At 35.9% G+C, this 21,187-nt stretch overlaps 1 protein-coding gene across 1 annotated transcript in view; it reads left to right on the top strand.

The window, feature by feature from the left end:
• SLC25A31 (solute carrier family 25 member 31) overlaps positions 1-21,187 on the top strand; it is a 44,842-nt gene that overhangs the window by 15,265 nt on the left and 8,390 nt on the right. Inside the window, exons 3-5 of the mRNA XM_012791068.3 lie at positions 11,734-11,851; positions 14,336-14,490; positions 16,233-16,358. Of these exons, the coding sequence (XP_012646522.1) occupies positions 11,734-11,851; positions 14,336-14,490; positions 16,233-16,358 (399 nt within the window). The remainder of the gene's footprint in view (positions 1-11,733; positions 11,852-14,335; positions 14,491-16,232; positions 16,359-21,187) is intronic.

Genomic DNA, 21,187 nt, shown 5'->3' with positions numbered 1-21,187 from the left:
TTGAGGTATAGGAGCACTCTTACACTGCTGGTGAGACTGCAAATTAGTGCAACTTCTGTGGGAAAGAATTTACATCTGCTTTTTTTAGACAAAAAGTAGTCAACAAATAATATATTTCCCACCACTGAGATAATTTATTTCCTAAAGAAGTAAATTATTTCTTCTTTACGACTAAGGTCTATTTAAATGAAATTGAAGCATATGGGAAGACCAAAGCAAACAAAACAAGAAAATGATCAATTTAAGTTAGAGAATTCTCCTTTTTAAAAAGATATTTTTTGTTTTTCAAAGTAATCAGTTACTCCCTTGGTTACAAAATCTCAATTTCAAAATTTCCTCCTTATATGAATTATATATCATTTGTCCTGATTTCTGTTTGTTTTGTTGCATCCAATACATTGTACCACCTACATTACTCCCAAGGTCTTCTTTTCCTCCTTATAAAATTTCTCTTCTCCTTCACCTTTTCTCTTTTTCCCTCCTTCCTACTCCTCATCTCTTACCCCTGTCCTAGTCAACCAATCAAGGTGTCTTAACAAGTTTTTTAAATGCAAATATGTGTGGAAAATTTCTTTGTTGCTATCATAGGCCTTTAATTGTTTTAACATTTCTTATTCCCTTCTTTTAACAATTTTATTTTGTTAACAAATGTTTATTGAATGCCTTTTCCTGTCTTTTCTGTTGTGGGGATATAAAGTTAACTAAGATAATTCTCTGGACTTAGAATCAGATAATTTGGATTTGGATTTGGGTCTGGATTTTGGCCTTCTGTTTATTTAGCTACGTGAGTTTTTGAAAGTCATTTTACTTCTCTGATCCTTGGTTTCCTCGTGTAAAAATGGGACATAATAATACCTAAATCATAGTTTTATTGTGAGGTTTAGATGAGATTACATGTACAGTGCTTAGCAGAGAGCCTTGCTTTATGTTAGGGAGTCAGGAAAACATACCTCTCTTTTTTAGCTAAAAACTCTAAAAATTGAAACTTTCTATGACTCAGAATCTTCCTTCCACTGTGTTGGGGATCCTAGAGACTACCCTCAGGTTCAGTGATTCACAAGAAGGATTCAGAGAATTCAGAAAAGCTATTATACTATAATGTATTGCACAAAAAGATTCAAATTAAAATCAGAAAAGGGAAAAGGTGCACAGGGCAGAGTACAGGAGAAACTAGGTGTAAGCTTCCAGTTGTCCTCTCCTAATGGAGTTACATGGACAGAGCGCTTACTTCTCCCAGCAACGTGTGACCATACATATGATGTGTTTGCCAATAAGCAGAGTTTATCCAAGCCTTAGTGTCCAGGGTTTTTATTAAGGGTCAGTGGCATAGGCATGGAATGTGACTGACCTTGGCTACCCAGTTTACAGCCCCCTCTGGAGCTCAGATGATACAGCTTAGCCCAGAGTCCCACGCATACACAAACAAATGTTTATCATAAATCAAAATGTTAGTATGAACTATCTCAGCTGACTCACACACCTTGTTCTTATTGTAAATATTGAAACAGCCCTATGAATTGGCTCCACCTCTTCTCAGTGACGGTCTGAGAGCAAGCCCACCTACCTTGGAACCTTCCAGGAGATAACATACCTGTCTGGCTGTTAAGCTGATATCACTTAAATTAAAATATTATAACTCTAAGGTACTCTATGTGAGTTGCATGGTAACCACAAAGAAAAACAACCTCTAGTACATACATAGAACAGAAATGAATCAAAGCCTACCACTGCAGAAATACAACAGATCACATAGGAAAATAGCAAGCTTGGAAGAAACAAAGAAATGAATTATAGAACAGTTAGTAAACAATTATCAAAATGATAACGGTAAGTCCTTACCTATCAATAATTACTTCAAATGTAAATGAATTAAATTCTTCAATCAAAAGACTCCGAATGACTGAATGGATTTGTAAAAAGACCCAACAATATGCTGCCCACGAGAGGCTCACTTTGCTCTTAGGGACATATTACATAGAATGAAAGTCAAAGGATGGAAAAAGATATTCCAGGCAAATGGAAACAAAAAAAAAATAACAGTGTAACTATAGTTATATCAGACAAAATAGACTTTAAGTCAGAAACTGTAAAAACAGGCAAAAAATGTCATCACATGATAATAAAGGAGTCAGTTCGTCAAGAAGACATAGCAAATTATATTTGTACCCCACATTTTACACCTAAATATATAAAGCAAATAGTAATAGATCTGAAGGCAGAGAGAGAGACTGCAGTGCAGTAATAGTAGGGGACTTCATTACCCCACTTTAGACAATGGGCACATCACCCAGATAGAAAATCGTTAAGGAAACACTGGACTTGTACTACACTTTAGACTAAGTAGATCTAAGAGAAATTTGTAGAACATTCTATCCAGCAGCAGCAGAATACACGTTCTTTGCAAGCACACTTACAAGTCTTAACAAATTTAAGGAGATTAAAATCATACATCTAATGTATCTTTTATGACCATAATGAAATGAAACTAGAAATCAATAACAGAAAGAATTTGAAGAAAACCAAAAATATGTGGAAATTAAACAATACATTCCTGAACAACCAATGGGTCAAAGAATAAATCAAAAGGAAAAAATTTAAATGTCTTGAGAGAAATTAAAATGGAAATACAACATACCAAAACTTACAGGATGCAGCAAAAGCAGTTTCAGGGGTAAGTTTATGGCAACAGAAGGAAGATCTCAAATAACCTAATGTAACACCTTACAAAACTAGAAAAAGAAGAATAAGCCCCAAATCAGCTGAAAGAAGCAAAAAATAAACATCAAAACAGAAATAGAGGGTAGAGAGAAAATGGAAAAGATCAATAAAACTAGGAGATGATTCTTTGAACAGAAAAACAAAATAAACAACCCTTAGCCAGACTAAGAAAAAGAGAAGACTCATATAAATCATAAAGAGGGTACAGTACAGCTGATAAACCCAGAAATGCAAAGGATTATAAGAGAGTACTATGAAAAATTATATGCCAAGAAATTGGATAACCTGGAAGAAATGGGTAAATTCCAGAAACATAACCTTCCAAGACTGAATCATGAAGTAATAGAAAATCTTAACAGACCAACAATGAATAAGGAGATTGAATCAGTAATCAAAAACTTGTCCAAAAAGAAAAACTCAGGATCAGATGGCTTCATGCAAAATATTTAAGAAGAAATGATACCAGTGATCTTCAGAGTCTTCCAGAAAATTAAAAAGGAGAAAACACCTTCAGACTCATTTTATAAGATGAGCATTATTCTGATACCAGAGCCAGAGAATGAGACTACCAGGGAAGAAAATTACAGGCCAATGTCTCTGATATACATACATGCCAAAATCCTTCTGCAAATAGTAGCAGACTAAATCCAACAGCACATTAACAGTATCATTCACATGATCCTAGTGGAATTCATTCCTGAGATGCAAGGATGATTCAGTATATACAAATCAATAAATGTAATACACCACATTAAAAGAATGAAGGACAAAACAGTGTGAGCATCTCAACAGATGTCAGAAAAAGCATTTGACAAAATTCAACATTCCTTCATGATAAAAATTCTCAACAAAGTAGACATAGAAGGAATGTACCTCAACATGAAAAAGACCACCTATGACAAGCCCACAGCTAACATTATATACAACAGTGAAAAGTCGAAAGCCTTTCCTCTTAAGTCAGGAACCAGACACTCACTACTTCATTCAACATGCTACTTGAAGGTCTAGCCAGAGTTATAGGCAAGAAAAAGAAATAAAAGGCATCCAAACAGGAAATGAAGAAGTAAGGTTGTCTGTTTGCAGACAACATGATTTTATATATGGAAAACCCTAAGGACTCCAGCAAAATAAGGTTCAAACTGACAAATGAATTCAGTTAAAGTTGAAGAGTACAAAATCAACATACAAAAAATATTAGTCACATTCTATATATTAACAATAAACTGTCTGAAAAAGAAATTAAGAAAATAATATATGGTAGCACCAAAAAATAAAATACTTGGGAGTAAATTAACCAAGGAAGTGAAAGATCTGTACACTAAAAGGTTTGAAACACTGATTAAAGAAATTAAGACATAAGTAAATGAAAAGATATCCTGTGTTTATGAATTGGAAAAATCAATATTGTTAAAATGTCCATGCAATCTACACATTCAGTGCAGTCCCTATAAAAATTCTAATGGATCCAGCAATCCCACTACTGGGTATATATCCAAAGGAATTAAATCAGTATGTCAAAAAGATACCTGCATGATCTCCACTCCCATTTCATTGTAGCATTATTTACAATAGCTAAGATATGGAAGCAACCTAAGTGTCCATCAACAGATGAATGGATAAAGAAAATATGCTGTGTGTGCATACATACACACACACACACACACACACACACACACATACACACATAGGAATAACATTCAGCCTTACATAGCAGAGTAACTGCTAAGTGAAATAAACCAGACACAGGAAGACAAATGCTGCATGATCTCAATAGTATGTGGAATCTTAAAAAGTTGAACTCATAGAAGCAGGGCGTAGAATGTGGTTATCAGAAGTAGGGGGGAGTTATTTATATGGCAAGATATTGTTCAAAGAGTACCAAGTTTATTGGCACAAAAATAGAAATATTGACCAGTGGAACAGATCTGAGAATCCTGATATAAAACTATCCTCATATAGCCATCTAATCTTTGACAAAGCAGACAAAAACATATGCTGGGGAAAAGAATCCCTTTTCAATAAATGGTGCTGGGAAAACTGGATAGCCACTTGTAGAAGGCTAAAACAGGACCCACACCTTTCACCTCTCACAAAAATCAACTCATGCTGGATAACAGACTTAAACCTAAGGCATGAAACAATTAGAATTCTAGAGGAAAATGTTAGAAACACTCTCTTAGACATCGGCCTAGGCAGAGTTTATGAAGAAGTCCCCAAAGGCAATCACAGCAGCAACAAAAATAAATAAATGGGACATGATCAAACTAAAAAGCTTCTGCACATCCAAAGAAATAGTCATGAAAGTAAACAGACAACCTACAGAAAGTAAACAGACAATGGGAGAAAATTTTTGCATCCTACGCATCCAATAAGGGGCTGATAACTAGAATATACTTAGAACTCACGAAAGTCAGCAAGAAAAAAAATCAAATAACCCTATTAAAAAGTGGGCAAAGGACTTGAACAGAAACTGTTCTAAAGAAGACAGAAGAATGGCCAACAAACATATGAAAAAATGCTCAACTTCTCTAATCATCAGGGAAATGCAAATCAAAACCACAATGAGATATCACTTAACTCCAGTGAGAATGGCCTTTATCAAAAAGTCTCCAAACAATAAATGCTGGTGTGGTTGCGGAGAGAGAGGAACACTCCTACACTGCTGGTGGGACTGCAAACTAGTTCAACCTCTGTGGAAAGCAATATGGAGATACCTTAAAGCGATACAACTGAATCTACCATTTGATCCAGCAATCCCATTGCCAGGCATCTACCCAAAAGATCCAATGACACTTTATAAAAAAGACACCTGCACTTGAATGTTTATAGCAGCACAATTCATAATTGCAAGGCTATGGAAACAGCCCAAGTGCCCATCAATCCAAGAATGGATAAATAAAATGTGGTATATGTATACCATGGAGTACTATTCAGCTCTAAGAAACAACGGTGATATAGCATATCTTATATTTTCCTGGTTAGAACTGGAACCCATACTACTAAGTGAAGTATCCCAAGAATGGAAAAAAAAGCACCACATATACTCACCAGCAAACTGCTATTATCTGAGCAGCACCTAAGTGGACACATAGGTACCACAGTAATAGGGTATTGGGCAGGTGGGAGGGGGAGGGGGCGGGTATATACATACATAATGAGTGAGATGTGCACCATCTGGGGTATGGTCATGCTGGAAACTCAGACTTGGGGGGGATGGGCATTTATTGAAACCTTAAAATCTGTACCCCCATGATATGCCAAAAAAAAAAATGCTAAAAAAAAAGTACCAAGTTTCAGATAGGAGGAATAAGTTTTAAGAGCCCTTGTACAGCATCAGAACATCACATTGTGTCCCATAAATCTATAAAATTACTATTTCTTGGCCGGGCGCGGTGGCTCACGCCTGTAATCCTAGCACTCTGGGAGGCCGAGGCGGGCGGATTGCTCAAGGTCAGGAGTTCAAAACCAGCCTGAGCAAGAGCGAGACCCTATCTCTAGTATAAATAGAAAGAAATTAATTGGCCAATAATATATATAGAAAAAATGAGCCGGGCATGGTGGCACATGCCTGTAGTCCCAGCTACTTGGGAGGCTGAGGCAGAAGGATTGCTTGAGCCTAGGAGTTTGAGGTTGCTGTGAGCTAGGCTGACGCCACGGCACTCACTCTAGCCTAGGCAACAAAGCGAGACTCTGTCTCAAAAAAAAAAAAAAATTATTATTTCTCAATTAAAAGCTTTTGAAAAATTGTTGGTATACCACAATGAGATATCACTACATGCCTATCAGAATGGCTGAAATAGTGACAACACTAAATTGGCCACAGTGCAGAGAAGCCAAATCATTCTTGTATTGCTAGTGGAAATGTAAAATGATACTGCCAATCCAGAAAAGAATATGGCAGTTTCTTATAAACTAACATGCACTTACCACATGGCCCTCGTTCATACTCTTGGGAATTTATGCCAGAGATATGAAAATTTGTTTTCACATGAAAACCAATGTATGCAGCTTTTTTCATAATAGTCAAATCTAGAAAGAACTCAAATGTCCTTCAACAGGTGAATGGTTAAACTATGGTGAATTACATCATGCAATACTAAACAGTAGAAGGGAACAAATTTTTGATAGGACAAATATTGTATGATTCTATTTGGGTATCTAGAATAGGCAAATTCATAGACATAGAAAGTATTAATAGAATAGAAGTTGACTGGTGAGGAGAGGGAAAATGAATTATTAATTTTTTAATAAGTATAGATTTCTGTGTAGGATGATGAAAAACTGGAAATAGTGGTGATGTTTATAAACATTATGAATATACTTAATACCGTTGAATTGCACACTTAAAATGGTAAATCTTATGTAAATTTTATCACTATAAAAAGGGAACAAACTTTTGATAATGTGTACCAACTTTGGATATTAGCTTAAAAAAACTATCTCAAAGGTTATATGCTTTCTGTTCCTATTTATATAACATTCTTGAAATGACAAAATTATAGTGATGGAAAACAAAACAATGGTTGCCAGGAGGAAAGAAAGTTGCTGTAGTTATGTAGCATGAGGGATCCTTATGCAACTGTTGGCCATGGTGGTCACATGGATTTGAATGTGTGATAAAACTGCATCTAACTAAATTGACACACAAACAAGTGCATGTAAAACTGGTTAGATCTGAACAGACTAGATTTTATCGATGTCAATTTCCTGTACTATAGATAATGCTACATCTTACCATCGGGAGAAATTGGTTGAAGGGTTTACATCCTATCTCTGTATTGCTTCTTATAGTGCATGTTAATCTGAAATTACCTCAAAATGAAAAGTTTTTAAAACATAACCATGGTAAGGGAAGCATGTGCCTATCATATATTATTTCACTGAATTTCCACTTCATTCTTTGAGGTGTAGTTATTTTATCCCAAATGTACAGAAAAGGAAAGTGGGACTCAGAGTTTAAAGCATTTGTTCAAGTAATTTGTTCTGAACTTTCTAGGTCCCACACTCAGCTGAGGAGACTGGGCTAAAAACCTCAGCTGGGCCTGGGCATAAACTTTTTATCAGCTACCCCTCAACAGGGAAGACTAGAACTTCACACACCTCTCTTCCCTGCCTGGTCAAGTTGTTAGTAACAACTTTGGTCCCAGGGCATTTGTTCTTTGATGCATCATTGAGTCTCTTCACATGGTATCTATTTGTCAACAGTTGAAAATAAACAGGATTATTTTTCTTCAGAATTAAATGATTTCATCCTTTTTTCCCTTCCTGATTCCTTTCCACGCCCTTTCCTTTTACAATACAGTCATACTTTAAATCATTAACATAACAACCCAAGTTCATTTATTCTAATATACATACTACGTCTACTGAGTCTATTTTGTTTTCAGGCTTATTTGTGGAGGGACAGTTTTATTTGTTACACAAATGCAGGATCATTATTCAGCATTGGCAAATTCTTACTGCATTGGCAAATTCTTACTGCCTTTATTCTTCTCCTTCCTTCCTATCTCATGTTGGCTGTACTATTTGTACATGTGTTTCTGCTAGTGTCATTTTTTCATAGCTCCCACTTCCATTACCAGAATTTTCCTAGTTTGAATATATAATTATTAGCAAAAAAGTGCCTTCTTTCTCTTATATAGAGAGGAAAAATAGAGTAAATGGAACTTAGGATCTGCTTTGTAAACCTTTTATGCTGCATATCATGTTTGGTTGACTTACTTGGTTTTAAGAAGCAGAGATTGACTCTACCTCTGGAAAAAGGATTTATTGTAATGATACACTGGCACTTAAATTTGAGTAAAAAGCAGCTTTAGGGACCAAACTATACTCTTCATCTTTCTCTCCCAAGTCACCTTTCTTTTTCTCTAATTACCTGCTCTTTTGGTGTGTTTGCTATTTTCTCATTATTGCCTACCTTTTTTTTTACTTACATTTTCTTATTTCTTTAATCAGTGTTAATATCATAGTGATCTTTTCTGGCCTTTCTATAGGTCACAGGCTCTTAACCTTGGAACCATGGATGTATCAGGAATACCTTAAACACACTAAAAGCATGTATCTATACATATGTGATTTTTCTTGGGAAAGAGTCTATAGCTTTCAACAGTCTCAAAGAAGTGTGAGACTTTTTAAAAAGTTACTTAATATCTTTACCATTTCTACCCTGTGAACAAAAATAAAATCCTGAGCCCCAACCTGACTAAATGGACCCCTCTCTTGGCCAAGGGGACCCTAGAGAAACCTTAAAACTGAGTTGAGTTTCTGGCCATATTGGGATGGATGGTCAGACATGCTTTTCATTATACATCCTCCCCTGTTAACTGCCATTAGGCTTTCTTCCCTAAGAATGAAATAACCAGCCTTTGGGACAACTTGCCCCATTATTGATTTCAGTCAACCTAACACTGCTCCTCCTTTTCACAATCTTAGCACAATAACTGCCCAGTATTCCTTCGTGGTAAGAGGCCACGGATCATGAAGTGTTTCTTACCAGTCTACATAAGATGCACAGAAAGGGTTTTCATGTCCTCTGCTTCACTGTTTGATGTCAGAGAGCTGAAAACTCCACACTCGGATCATGCTAAGGCCACCATTTTCTGAACATGGATCCCATGAAGCTGCATAAAGCACAATTGCACATGTTCATGTTTCTCCTTTCATAAATATTCATGACTCCTCCTATAGTTTGTTAAATATGTATATTCAGCCAGTCTGCTCAGCATAAATTCTTGTTCTGGTTATCCGTTCCTCCAAGTACATGTTCTTAGCCTCTGCCCAAGGCTATTGCTTCCCAGCCTGCCGGTATGGCCACCCTGCAGGCTGTAACCCTTTATGAGAAATAAAGTTCTCCTTTCTAAATGTATCAACCTCATCATTTTCTTCAGTTGCCAATTATTGCTAACTGGCATTGAATCTCTAAAGTCAAATTTCCAAGAAAAAGACTCTGGCCCAGCTCATCATTTTTTCTGCCAGGTTACAGATTATCTGCTATATTGTGAATTAGTTATCTGGTGTCAGATTCAATTTCCTGATCCGCTTATCTCTATATGATTATGAAACATGGCTGCTTACACAGTAGAACTGATGAGTTTCACATAAAAGGAGCCATGGGAGCCTGGGAACGTTAAGTGGCATTACTAATACACTTCATTAAACAAATATTTATTGAATGCATACCTCTGGGCAAGGCCCCATGACTTGGTATGTGAAATAAACAGATGAATTAAGAACCCCGACCTCAAGAAAATGGAAACAATTCAAATGTCCATCATTGATGAGTGGATAAATAAAATGTTATATATCCATATAACAATATTACTTGGCAATAAAAAGAATTGAAGTATTAATACAAGATGCAACATGGATAAGCCTTGAAAACATGATCAGTGGAAGAAGCCAGTCGCAAAAGACTATATATTGTGTGATTCCATTTATATGAAATGTCAAGAATAGGCAAATTTATAGAGACAAAGTAGTTTAGTGGTCACCTAGGTCTCAGGGAAGTAGGGAGGACGTAAAGTGACTTTTATAACATGAACAAGGTTTTTTGGGGGAGTGGTGAATATACTCAAACAATGGTGATGGTTGTACAACTCTGTGAATATGCTAACAATTGTGTACTTTACATGGGTGAATTGTATGATGTGTGAATTATATCTCAGTAAATAATCCTAGCCTCAAGAAATTTATAGCCTGTAGGAATATAAAAGTGCATAAATAATGATAAATTGAAAGTAGAAAGTGTTTGTAAATACTTTTTTAAAAATGAGATTCTGGAATATGTTGATACGTTTTATATATAGGTCATGTAATTCACCTTTAATTCTCTGATAGAAATAAAGTATTAATGTTTATGGGAAGTGGGTGTGATTACATACAGTTTTAGGTGGGTTGGAGGTGAGGAATTTCATGAGAGAGGTAGAACTTGAGTTAGAGCAAGAAGCAATAACTATTTTTGTTTAAAAAAATAGAAGGGCATTTCAGGCCAAAAGAAAATTGAGAATTCCAAAGCTGAGACTTAAAACTATCATTAGAAATAAGAGCCAGAGTTTAAAGCAAGAAATTGAGTTTGACTAGGATATTATTCATTTTCATGTATTTAATGGTTACAATGACCTCGTACCCTGGATTTTTCATAACAGCTCCAATTCATATATTCTTTTCTTCTCCCATAAGCCCTAGATGTTGAAAAGCAGCTTGCTGTACCTGAGGAGGGCACATTTTAAATGTTAATCAAAAAGAATTATACTTCCTCAACAGCTCATGTAAACCAGTAAACCTATAAGGCCACTCAATTACATTATAATTGATGTCTGCCAATTTTCATGACATTTTAACATAATTAATATGTGTATTTATAGAGAGAGAGAGAAAGAGTGAGAGCGTGCTGTTTAAATTTAATTCTGCTTAAATTACAAAGTAAAATTGGGGCATTATAAGGTACTACTTTACTACCTCTTCTGAATAAAAGACATAGTAAAGCCTCCATATGTGCCTGACATTTTAATCACAGTGAACACTATTACTAACAAAAAATGTATGCAGTGTAAAGAGATAATTATGTGACCTCTTTTGCTAATTTGGGCTACTTTTGGTAGAGGACGTTAAAATATCCTGGGATTTCAGTATGTCAGCATCTAAACTATATCTTCCAAACTGGTGAGAAACAGAGGCTAAATGGTTATGAAGAGAACTATTTTAGATAATGTGGTATGTGTTATTATAGATGTTTACCTTATAAAAGCAGCTTGTAAATCTTGTTTTTTAACATTTATAAAAATAAAAATTTACTGGCTATTTTCAAAAGTTAGAATCTGATACATAATGGGTGCGGTGTGCACCAACTGGGGATTGGACACGCTTGAAGCGCTGGCACAGAGGGGAGGAGGGGTGGCAGGGGCAATATATGTAACTCCAACAATATTTGTACCCTTATAATATAATGAAATAAAAGGAGGAGGAAAAAGTTAGAATCCGTAGTTTAAAAACCACACTTTAATTAATATATTTCAGTTCTGGAGGTGGTTTTTGGCAAACCTGGCTTCTGGTGGAGCTGCTGGAGCAACATCCTTATGTGTAGTCTATCCTCTAGATTTTGCCCGAACCCGATTAGGTGTCGATATCGGAAAAGGTATGAGATTTTTAGAAATAATTTTTTTCTTTGTGTTTTGAACTATGAATTATTAGTTGTAGGATTATTCTGTAACAATGTTATCAAAGTCTACACATTTTATTCTTAACCAAATGGTAGAGTCACAGGGCCTAAACTATTACTTTTTTCTTTTTCCTTAAAAGAGGGAAGGGGAAGGCCTATTGTAGGAAAAGAGTGAACACAAAGACTAGTTATAACTTATTTCCATTTTTTTTCCTAGAGAGCCCCTCCTAGATCTCTCTGGGTACTTACTCCCATCTCAGCTATAGCTCCTCTCTAGATTAAATGTATAAATATCATCCTAGAGAATCCCTTTGGCTCTATCGTTCCTTAAACATCACACCTTCCTTTTTTGTTGTTACAACCTTATTTTTGTAGAGTATATTCTTTGGTACCCGTGTTTTGGTTTGGTTTGTTTTTTTTAAAGATGAGGTCTCTATCACCCAGGTTGGAGTGCAGTGGCCCTATCAGAGCTCGCTACAACCTCGAATTCCTGAGCTCAAGGGATCCTCCTGCCTCAGTCTCCCAAATAGGACTTCAGGCACACAGGTAGCTAGGACTACAGTTTACTGTGACTGTTAGAGCATATAGCTTGGGCCTGTGTAAAGTCTCCAGATGCTTTGGGGTGAGACAGGGTTTACTTGGGAAAACCACACCTGGCTAGATTATTTTTATTTTTATTTTTTGTAGAGATAGGGTCTCACTATGTTGCTCAGGCTGGTCTCGACTTCCTGGGCTCAAGCTATCCTCGCACCTGGGATTATAGGCGTGAGCCACCTGTCATTTACCTGGGTGGTAACTATTTGAGAAGGAGTGAATAGGAGATAAATTGAGATCTCGCATGTGTAAAAATACTTCTTTTACCGACTCACTTTATTTATACTGGACCATAGATAAAATTCTGAAAGTTATTTTCCTTCACAATTGTGAAAATATTACCCTGGCTTCTATGAATAGGTTCTAATGTTGCTCCTAAGAAATTTGATCTTTTACTCCAGATCCTTTAGGATGTGACGGGATTGGGTTTTTTTTCTTTTTAGTTATTTTCTATCCCTCATGACCTTACATTCCACAGTCACATAATCTCATGTGAGCCTCTTTTGCAGTAATTGTGGAGGTTACTCAGTTAGCCCCATTAAATCTGGAGCCTTGGGTTCAGTTCTAAGGATGGCAGCACAGTAAGTCATTTGGCAGCTCAGGGTGAGGTGGATTTTGAGTATCCAGTTGCTCCTTGTTTTTACTCTAGAAGTAGTACTTAGTTCCCCTGATTTCTAAGTCTTTCTGAGGTTATTGGAGTCCAGTGGCTTGCTTGTAAACATCAATAGCATCTTCCTCTGTACACAAACAGGTTTCAGGTTTCTCTTTTCTACTTAGTGAATTACTACTCCTTCCTCTCCTTTCCATCTTGCAAAATTCTATGGATTTCATTTTCTGTCAGGTACTCTTCTTTGCCTATATGGTTTAAACCTGTTTTTTTCTTTATTATCATTGTAATAGGGTTTCTTCAGGGAGCAGAGATTCATTCAACAAATATTTATTGAGTGCCTGCTGTGAACCAGGCCCTCCGGCAGATACAGCGTGTATGTGTGAGTGTGCATGTGGATGTGTGTATATATGCACACATACACATTCACACCCCCATATAAGACATGGAGCTAATGCCTCATGTAACTAATAGTCTAGTGGAGGACAGAAGTAATAAAAAAATGAATAAATGGCTAAAATTAAAAAATGAATAAAATATACTGTCACTTAATGATAAATGCTAGGAAAAAATTAGAAGTGATACCAATTTTAGATAAATGATCCGAAAATGTCTTGGGAAGGGGTGGCATTTTGAGTAAAGATGAAAATACGACTTCCATCTATTTAACTGGGAGTGCAAATTTGCTTTTTATTGCTAAGAAGGTGACAATAACTCATTGTAACTAGTTTTAAATTCCATAGTTCTTTATCAAAATTAAGAGAGTTTAGTTTATTTTGGAAGATTGTATCGTGCATAAAGTAGTTTGAAAATATTGTCGAGGAGTTCCAGGTCAAGGGAAAATAAAAACAAAACCAGAAAACATTAGAAAAATGTGACACCTCATATGAAATGTTAACTGTCCTAAACTTACTAGTTTTTAGCTTTATCTTTTTGCTTTTCAACAGTCCTAGAGTTTTTCATTTCTAAGCATTTTCTGAACCCTAGCTAGTAACTTGTGGTAATTTTAATGAAATGTTTTAAGTCAGACTGCTTGAATTAGATTTTTTGTAAGAGATTAATATTTTTAGTTAATTTCTTCTGAAATGTTACTTGAAATCTTGATTTAGATGAATGGGAGGATTTTGTTCCTTCTTTGTTAGAAAGATTTGAGTGACAGTTCCGGATAATTGAAATCTGTTAAATGTTTAATTTACTTTGGTTAAAATGTTTATTTGACACATGACATTGCTAATAGATTTTAAATGGTTTTATTTTAGGTCCTGAAGAGCGACAGTTCAAGGGTCTAGGAGACTGTATTATGAAAATTGCAAAATCAGATGGAATTATTGGTTTATACCAAGGGTTTGGTGTTTCAGTTCAGGGTATCATTGTATACCGAGCCTCTTATTTTGGAGCTTATGACACAGTTAAGGTAATTTGAGGGCATTAACCTAGATATATTAAATAAATGGTTTGTTTGTTTTTATTCTAATTAGTAATTTTTTCAGCAGATATGTTACTTTTAATTATAGAAATCAAAATAAATGATGAAATAAGAGAGATGAAATTCTGTTTAATGATGACTTTGCCATAACTAAATTATAACTGTATTATGGATCTGACTTTAAATATAAAACATGTATCAAAACATTATGCTTTTGTGGTATTTGTACTATACATCGTGTTACATATAAAAGATGTTAGGCCGGGCGTGGTGGCTCACGCCTGTAATCCTAGCTCTTGGGAGGCCGAGGCGGGCGGATTGCTCAAGGTCAGGAGTTCAAAACCAGCCTGAGCAAGAGCGAGACCCTGTCTCTACTATAAATAGAAAGAAATTAATTGGCCAACTGATATATATATAAAAAATTAGCCGGGCATGGTGGCTCATGCCTATAGTCCCAGCTACTCGGGAGGCTGAGGCAGAAGGATCGCTCGAGCCCAGGAGTTTGAGGTTGCTGTGAGCTAGGCTGACGCCATGGCACTCACTCTAGCCTGGACAACAAAGCGAGACTCTGTCTCAAAAAAAAAAAAAAAGATGTTAATTAGGCATGCACCTTAATCAGATCTTTGGCATACTGAAAGCCATCTTCTAACAGTTTTTCTGATTTTACATTAACTCTATTATCACATTTATACACACAAATAATCAGCTTACTATTAACATTTTGAGAAGTAGGTAAGGCATAATTATTTACATACTACTACAGCTTGGTTATCTACTAGATACTGTTAAATTCTGTATTGTATTCTCCACATTGTTCTGCAATTTGCCTTTTCATTTTAGATTTTAATAGCATCTTGATAAGGTAGGAAAAAGAAAAATTGTTATAATGTCTGCCATTTTTTGAGCTATTACTTAGTTCTGACAACCTTGAAGTACTTCACATCCTCACAATGTTCTGGGATGGCTTTTAAAATCTCCATTTTTAAGATAAATGGCCTAGGAATGGGTAAGTAATGTACTTGTTAAATGTCAAGCAAAAAGTCTATGCCTTTAATCACCACATTTATTGCTTCCAAGGAAGCAGTGAAATTAATATCAGTATTATTTATTAAATAAGATTAAAACTTGAGGGAAATTTTAAAATTGATTTATATGTCATCTCTGCTCTCCCTCATAAGAATAAATGTACTTGAATGTCATTACTACACATGTTACTTTTAGTTTTTAATGTATTTTTTAGACAGATGGAAGTTACAGGATCTCGTGTATATTTATTTAATCACAGAAAAATTTATGCGTACTCTCTCTGCCTTTCTCTATTACTAACTACAGTAGTTGTGAAATTAGGAGTGTTTTTTCACTAGCTTGGAGCTTTAAAGCTGCTCATCAAATATCATCTGTTGATAATAAGCATTCTTTCACTTTTTTTCATTCTGCAGTTAAGAACCATAGAAGTTTTTTTAGTTAGTGGCTGCTATCTTCCCAGCTTTAGGTACCATTCGTAACAAATCCCTTATAACAGCAAATATGTTTTATTTTTTCAAATATGCCTTTGAGGTATAGTCATGTGTGGCATTCCCCTTTATTGTTGACCTACTAAATCTAACTTTTTATTGCATTTTAAGTATAATTGTGTCCTCTTTCATAAATTCATAAAAATTATCTTTGACTTAAGGATTTAAGATATTTTGGAGATTTGGATGGTTACTTGATACATTTTTCTTTTCTAGGGCTTACTGCCAAAACCAAAGGAAACCCCATTTCTTATCTCCTTTTTTATTGCTCAAGTTGTGACTACATGCTCTGGAATACTTTCTTATCCCTTTGACACAGTTAGAAGACGTATGATGATGCAGGTATTTTATTTTATTTGTAAGCTTAATTGAGGTTTTTAGCACGTCTGATGACCAACTATACTTGATTCAAATTTTAGGGAAATTTGGCTGAAATGCATAGAGGTCTTTTGTTTTACTTAAGTAAAATAAATACTTGAATGTATTCTGTCATTTTTTTCCCCTGATTTTGTTTTTTTTTTTTTTTAATTTCAGCATATTAGGGGGGTACAAATGTTTAGGTTACATACATTGCCTTTGCCCTGCCTAAGTCAGAGCTTCAAGCAGGTCCATCCCCTAGATAGTGTGCACCACACCCCTTAGGTGTGAATGTATCCATCATCTCCTCCCCCTCCCACCTGCCCAACACCAAATGAATGTTACTAGTATATGTGCACAAAAGTGTTGACCAATAATACCAATTGGATGGTGAGTACATGTGCTTGTTTTTCCATTATGATACTTCACTTAGTAGAATGGGTTCCAGCTCTACCCAGGATAATAAAAGAAGTGCTAGATCACCATTGTTTTTTGTGGCTGAGTAGAATTCTGTGGTATACATATACCACATGTTACTAATCTACTCAAGTATTGATGGGCACTTGGGTTGTTTCTACATCTTTGCAATTGTGAATTGTGCTGCTATAAACATTCTAGTGCAGATGTCTTTTTTATAGAATGTCTTTTTTTCTTTTTGATAGATGCCCAGTAATGGGATTGGTGGATCAAATGGTAGTTCTACTTGTAGCTCTTTGAGGTATCTCCATATTACTTTCCACAGAGATACATATTAGTTTGCAGTCCCACCAGCAGTGTATGAGTGTTCCTATCTCTCCACATCCACATCGTCATTTATTGTTTTGGGACTTTTTGATGAAGGCCATTCTCACTGGAGTTAAGTGATATCTCATTGTGCTTTTGATTTGCATTTTCCTGACAATTAGAGATATTGAGCATTTTTTCATATTTTTGTTGGCCATTAGTTTGTCGTCTTTTGAAAAGTTTCTGTTCATGTCCTTTGCTCACTTTTTGATGGAGTTGTTTGATTTTTTTCTTGCTGATTGTCCTGAGTTCTACATAGATTCTAGTTACCAGCCCTTTATCAGATAGGTAGCATGCAAATGAATATTTTCTCCCATTCTGTAGGTTGTCTCTTTGCTCTCATGGCTGTGCAGAAACTTTAATTTGATCAGGTCCCATTTATTTACTTTTGTTGTTGCTGCAATTGCCTTTGGGGTCTTCTTTATAAATTTTTTGCCTGGGCCAATATATAAGAGTTTTTCCAACATTTTCTTCTAGATTCCTTATAGTTTCATGCCTTAAATTTAAGTCTGTTACCTACCGTGAATTGATTTTTCTGCATGGTGAGAGGTGCAGATCCTGTTTCAATATTCTACATGTGGCTGTACAATTTTCCCAGCACCATTTATTGAATAAGGATCTTTTCCTCCAGTGTATGTTTTTGTCTGCTTTCTCTCAAAGATTAGATGGCTACATGAGGATGGCTTTGTATCTGGATTCTCAGTTCTGTTCCATTGGTCTATGTCTCTGATCCTGTGCTCTTATGCCAATACAATGCTGTTTCAGTTACTGTAGCCTTGTAGTATAGCTTGAAGTCTGGTAAATTGATGCCTCCCAATTTGTTCTTTTTGCTTAAGATTGCTTTTGCTATACAGAGACTTCTTTGGTTCCCTACATAAGCATAGAATTTATTTTATAGATCTGTAAAAAATGATGTTGGTATTTTAATAGGGATTGCATTTAATCTGTAGATCACTTTGGGTAGTATAGATTTTTTGACAGTGTTGATTCTACCGACCCATGAGCATGGTATGGTTTTCTACCTGTTTATGTCCTCTGCTGTTTCCTTCCTCAGTGTTTCATAGTTCTCCCTGTGGAGGTCTTTCACCCCCTTAGTTAAATATAATCCTAGGTATTTTATTTTCTTTGTTGCTATTGTGAAGGGTATTGAGTCTTTGATTTGGTCCCGGTTTGACTTTTGTTGGCATATAGGAATGCTAACTGATTTCTGTACATTGATTTTGTAACCTGAGACTTTGGTGAATTTGTTTATCAATTCCAATATTCTCGTGGCAGAATCTTTGGAGTTTTCTAGCTATAATATATCGTCAGCAAAGAACAATGGTTTGACCTCTTCTGCCGCCCTTTGAATGCCCTTGATTTCCTTCTCTTGTCTGATTGCTCTGGCCAGGACTTCTAGCACTATGTTGAATATAAGTAGTGACAGAAGGCAACTTTGGTTTCAGTTCTAAGTGGGAATGCTTTCAGTTTTTCCCTGTTCAATATGATGTTGGCTGTGTCATATATGGCTTTTATTATTTTTAGATAAGTCCCATCTACACCTATTTTGTTAAGTGTTTTTATCATAAAAGGGTGCTGAATTTTGTCAAATGCCTTTTGTCAAATGCCTTTTCTGCGTCTATTGAGAGGATCATGTGGTCTTTGGTTTTGCTTCTATTTATATGGTAAATTACATTTATAGATCTGCATATATTGAACCATCCCTGCATTCTTTTCTATCCAAAATAGCCATCAGCCAGCAAAGCTTCATCTGCCATCAGAACAGAAATGCCTTCTACTCCTATAGCATATATTGTTTGAAGGGTAGAAGGCAATGGCAGAAATTGGATGAGTATGTCTTTCTTAACTGAAATACTATTTGGTAGGACAATTCCAATCACAAGCCATTGAAATATGCCATTTTTGTTGTAGCATGCTTTTATAAAAATAAATAATTTTGAACTCCAAGGATGAAGGCTTGTTTATAATGATGAATGTTCTAAATATGAATCTCTAAACCAAAACTTTGATACATTCAGTTTCCAGTGCTATTAACCAGTTGAGCATGCCACATGTGAAAATCTGAAATCCCAAACCCTCCGAAATCTGAAATGTTTTGAGTGCTAACATGATGCTCAAAGGAAATGCTCACTGGAGCATTTTGGAATTCGGATTTTTGGATTTGGGATGCTCAACTCATAAGTATATAATGTGAATGAATATTCCGCAATACAAAAAAATTCAAAACGCTTCTGGTCCTAAGCATTTCAGTTCAGGAATACTCAACCTTTGTTTATTATATTCATTCTTTCAGCAAATATTTGAGTGCTTAATCTATGCTAAGTTGTAGTGACAACAATTAAATAAGACACAACTTGCACCCAAACTCATAATCCAGTATGGAATACATACTATTAATGGTTTAAGTAGAAATGTCCCTAGGTTCCAGGAATGCATACAGGAATAGTGCCCAAATGCTTAAGTTGATCAGATGTGGCCTCTTGGAGAGCTAAATCTCAGTGAATACACTTTCTTCAGACAGTAAGAGAACATTCCAAGCATAGGGGAAAATCATACATACAGGTGTGGCTTGAGAAGTAGTTCAGGATAGCCAGATCATAGATTAATAAGGGCAAGTCAAAATAATGAGGCCAGAATCTAGAATAGTAATATGGTACTTACTATGTTCTTACCGTCCTAAGCATTTTACACTTTAACTTATTTTTTGTTGTTTTTTTTTTTTTTTTTATTTCGGCATATTATGGGGGAACAGATTTTAAGGTTTCAATAAATGCCCATTTCCCCCCCTCCCCCCAAAACTCTGAGTCTCCATCATGACCATCCCCCAGATGGTGCACATCTCACTCATTATGTATGTATATACCCGCCCCCTCCCACCTGCCCAATACCCTATTACTGTACTACCTATGTGACCACTTAGGTGCTACTCAGTTAATAACAGTTTGCTGGAGAATATATCTGGTGCTTGTTTTTCCATTCTTGGGATACTTCACTTAGTAGTATGGGTTCCAGCTCTAACCAGGAAAATATAAGATGTGCTATATCACCATTGTTTCTTAGAGCTGAATAGTACTCCATGGTATACATATACCACATTTTATTTATCCATTCTTGGATTGATGGGCACTTGGGCTGTTTCCATAGCCTTGCAATTATGAATTGTGCTGCTATAAACATTCAAGTGCAGGTGTCTTTTTTGTAGAGTGTCATTGGATCATTTGGGTAGATGCCTGGCAATGGGATTGCTGGATCAAATGGTAGATTCAGTTGTATCGCTTTAAGGTATCTCCATATTGCTTTCCACAGAGGTTGAACTAGTTTGCAGTCCCACCAGCAGTGTAGGAGTGTTCCTCTCTCTCCGCAACCACACCAGCATTTATTGTTTGTAGATTTTTTGATAAAGGCCATTCTCACTGGGGTTAAGTGATATCTCATTGTGGTTTTGATTTGCATTTCCCTGATGATTAGAGAAGTTGAGCATTTTTTCATATGTTTGTTGGCCATTCTTCTGTCTTCTTTAGAAAAGTTTCTGTTCAAGTCCTTTGCCCACTTTTTAATGGGGTTATTTGATTTTTTCTTGCTGACTTTCGTGAGTTCTAAGTATATTCTAGTTATCAGTCCCTATCGGATGCATAGGATGCAAAAATTTTCTCCCATTCTGTAGGTTGTCTGTTGACTTTCATGACTATTTCTTTGGATGTGCAGAAGCTTTGTAGTTTGATCATGTCCCATTTATTTATTTTTGTTGCTGCTGTGATTGCCTTTGGGGACTTCTTCATAAACTCTTTGCCCAGGCCGATGTCTAGGAGAGTGTTTCCAACTTTTTCCTCTAGAGTTCTAATTGTTTCATACCCTAGGTTTAAGTCTGTTATCCAGAGTGAGTTGGTTTTTGTGAGAGGTGAAAGGTGTGGGTCCTGTTTTAGCCTTCTGCAGGTGGCTATCCAGTTTTCCCAGCACCATTTATTGAAAAGGGATTCTTTTCCCCAGCGTATGTTTTTGTCTGCTTTGTCAAAGATTAGATGGCTATATGA

Source organism: Microcebus murinus, chromosome 15 (genome assembly GCF_040939455.1).
Source record: "Microcebus murinus isolate Inina chromosome 15, M.murinus_Inina_mat1.0, whole genome shotgun sequence".
Classification (NCBI taxonomy): Eukaryota; Metazoa; Chordata; class Mammalia; order Primates; family Cheirogaleidae; genus Microcebus; species Microcebus murinus.
The sequence above is the reverse complement of the archived record's forward strand: the minus strand, read 5'-3'. Positions and strand labels throughout refer to the sequence as shown.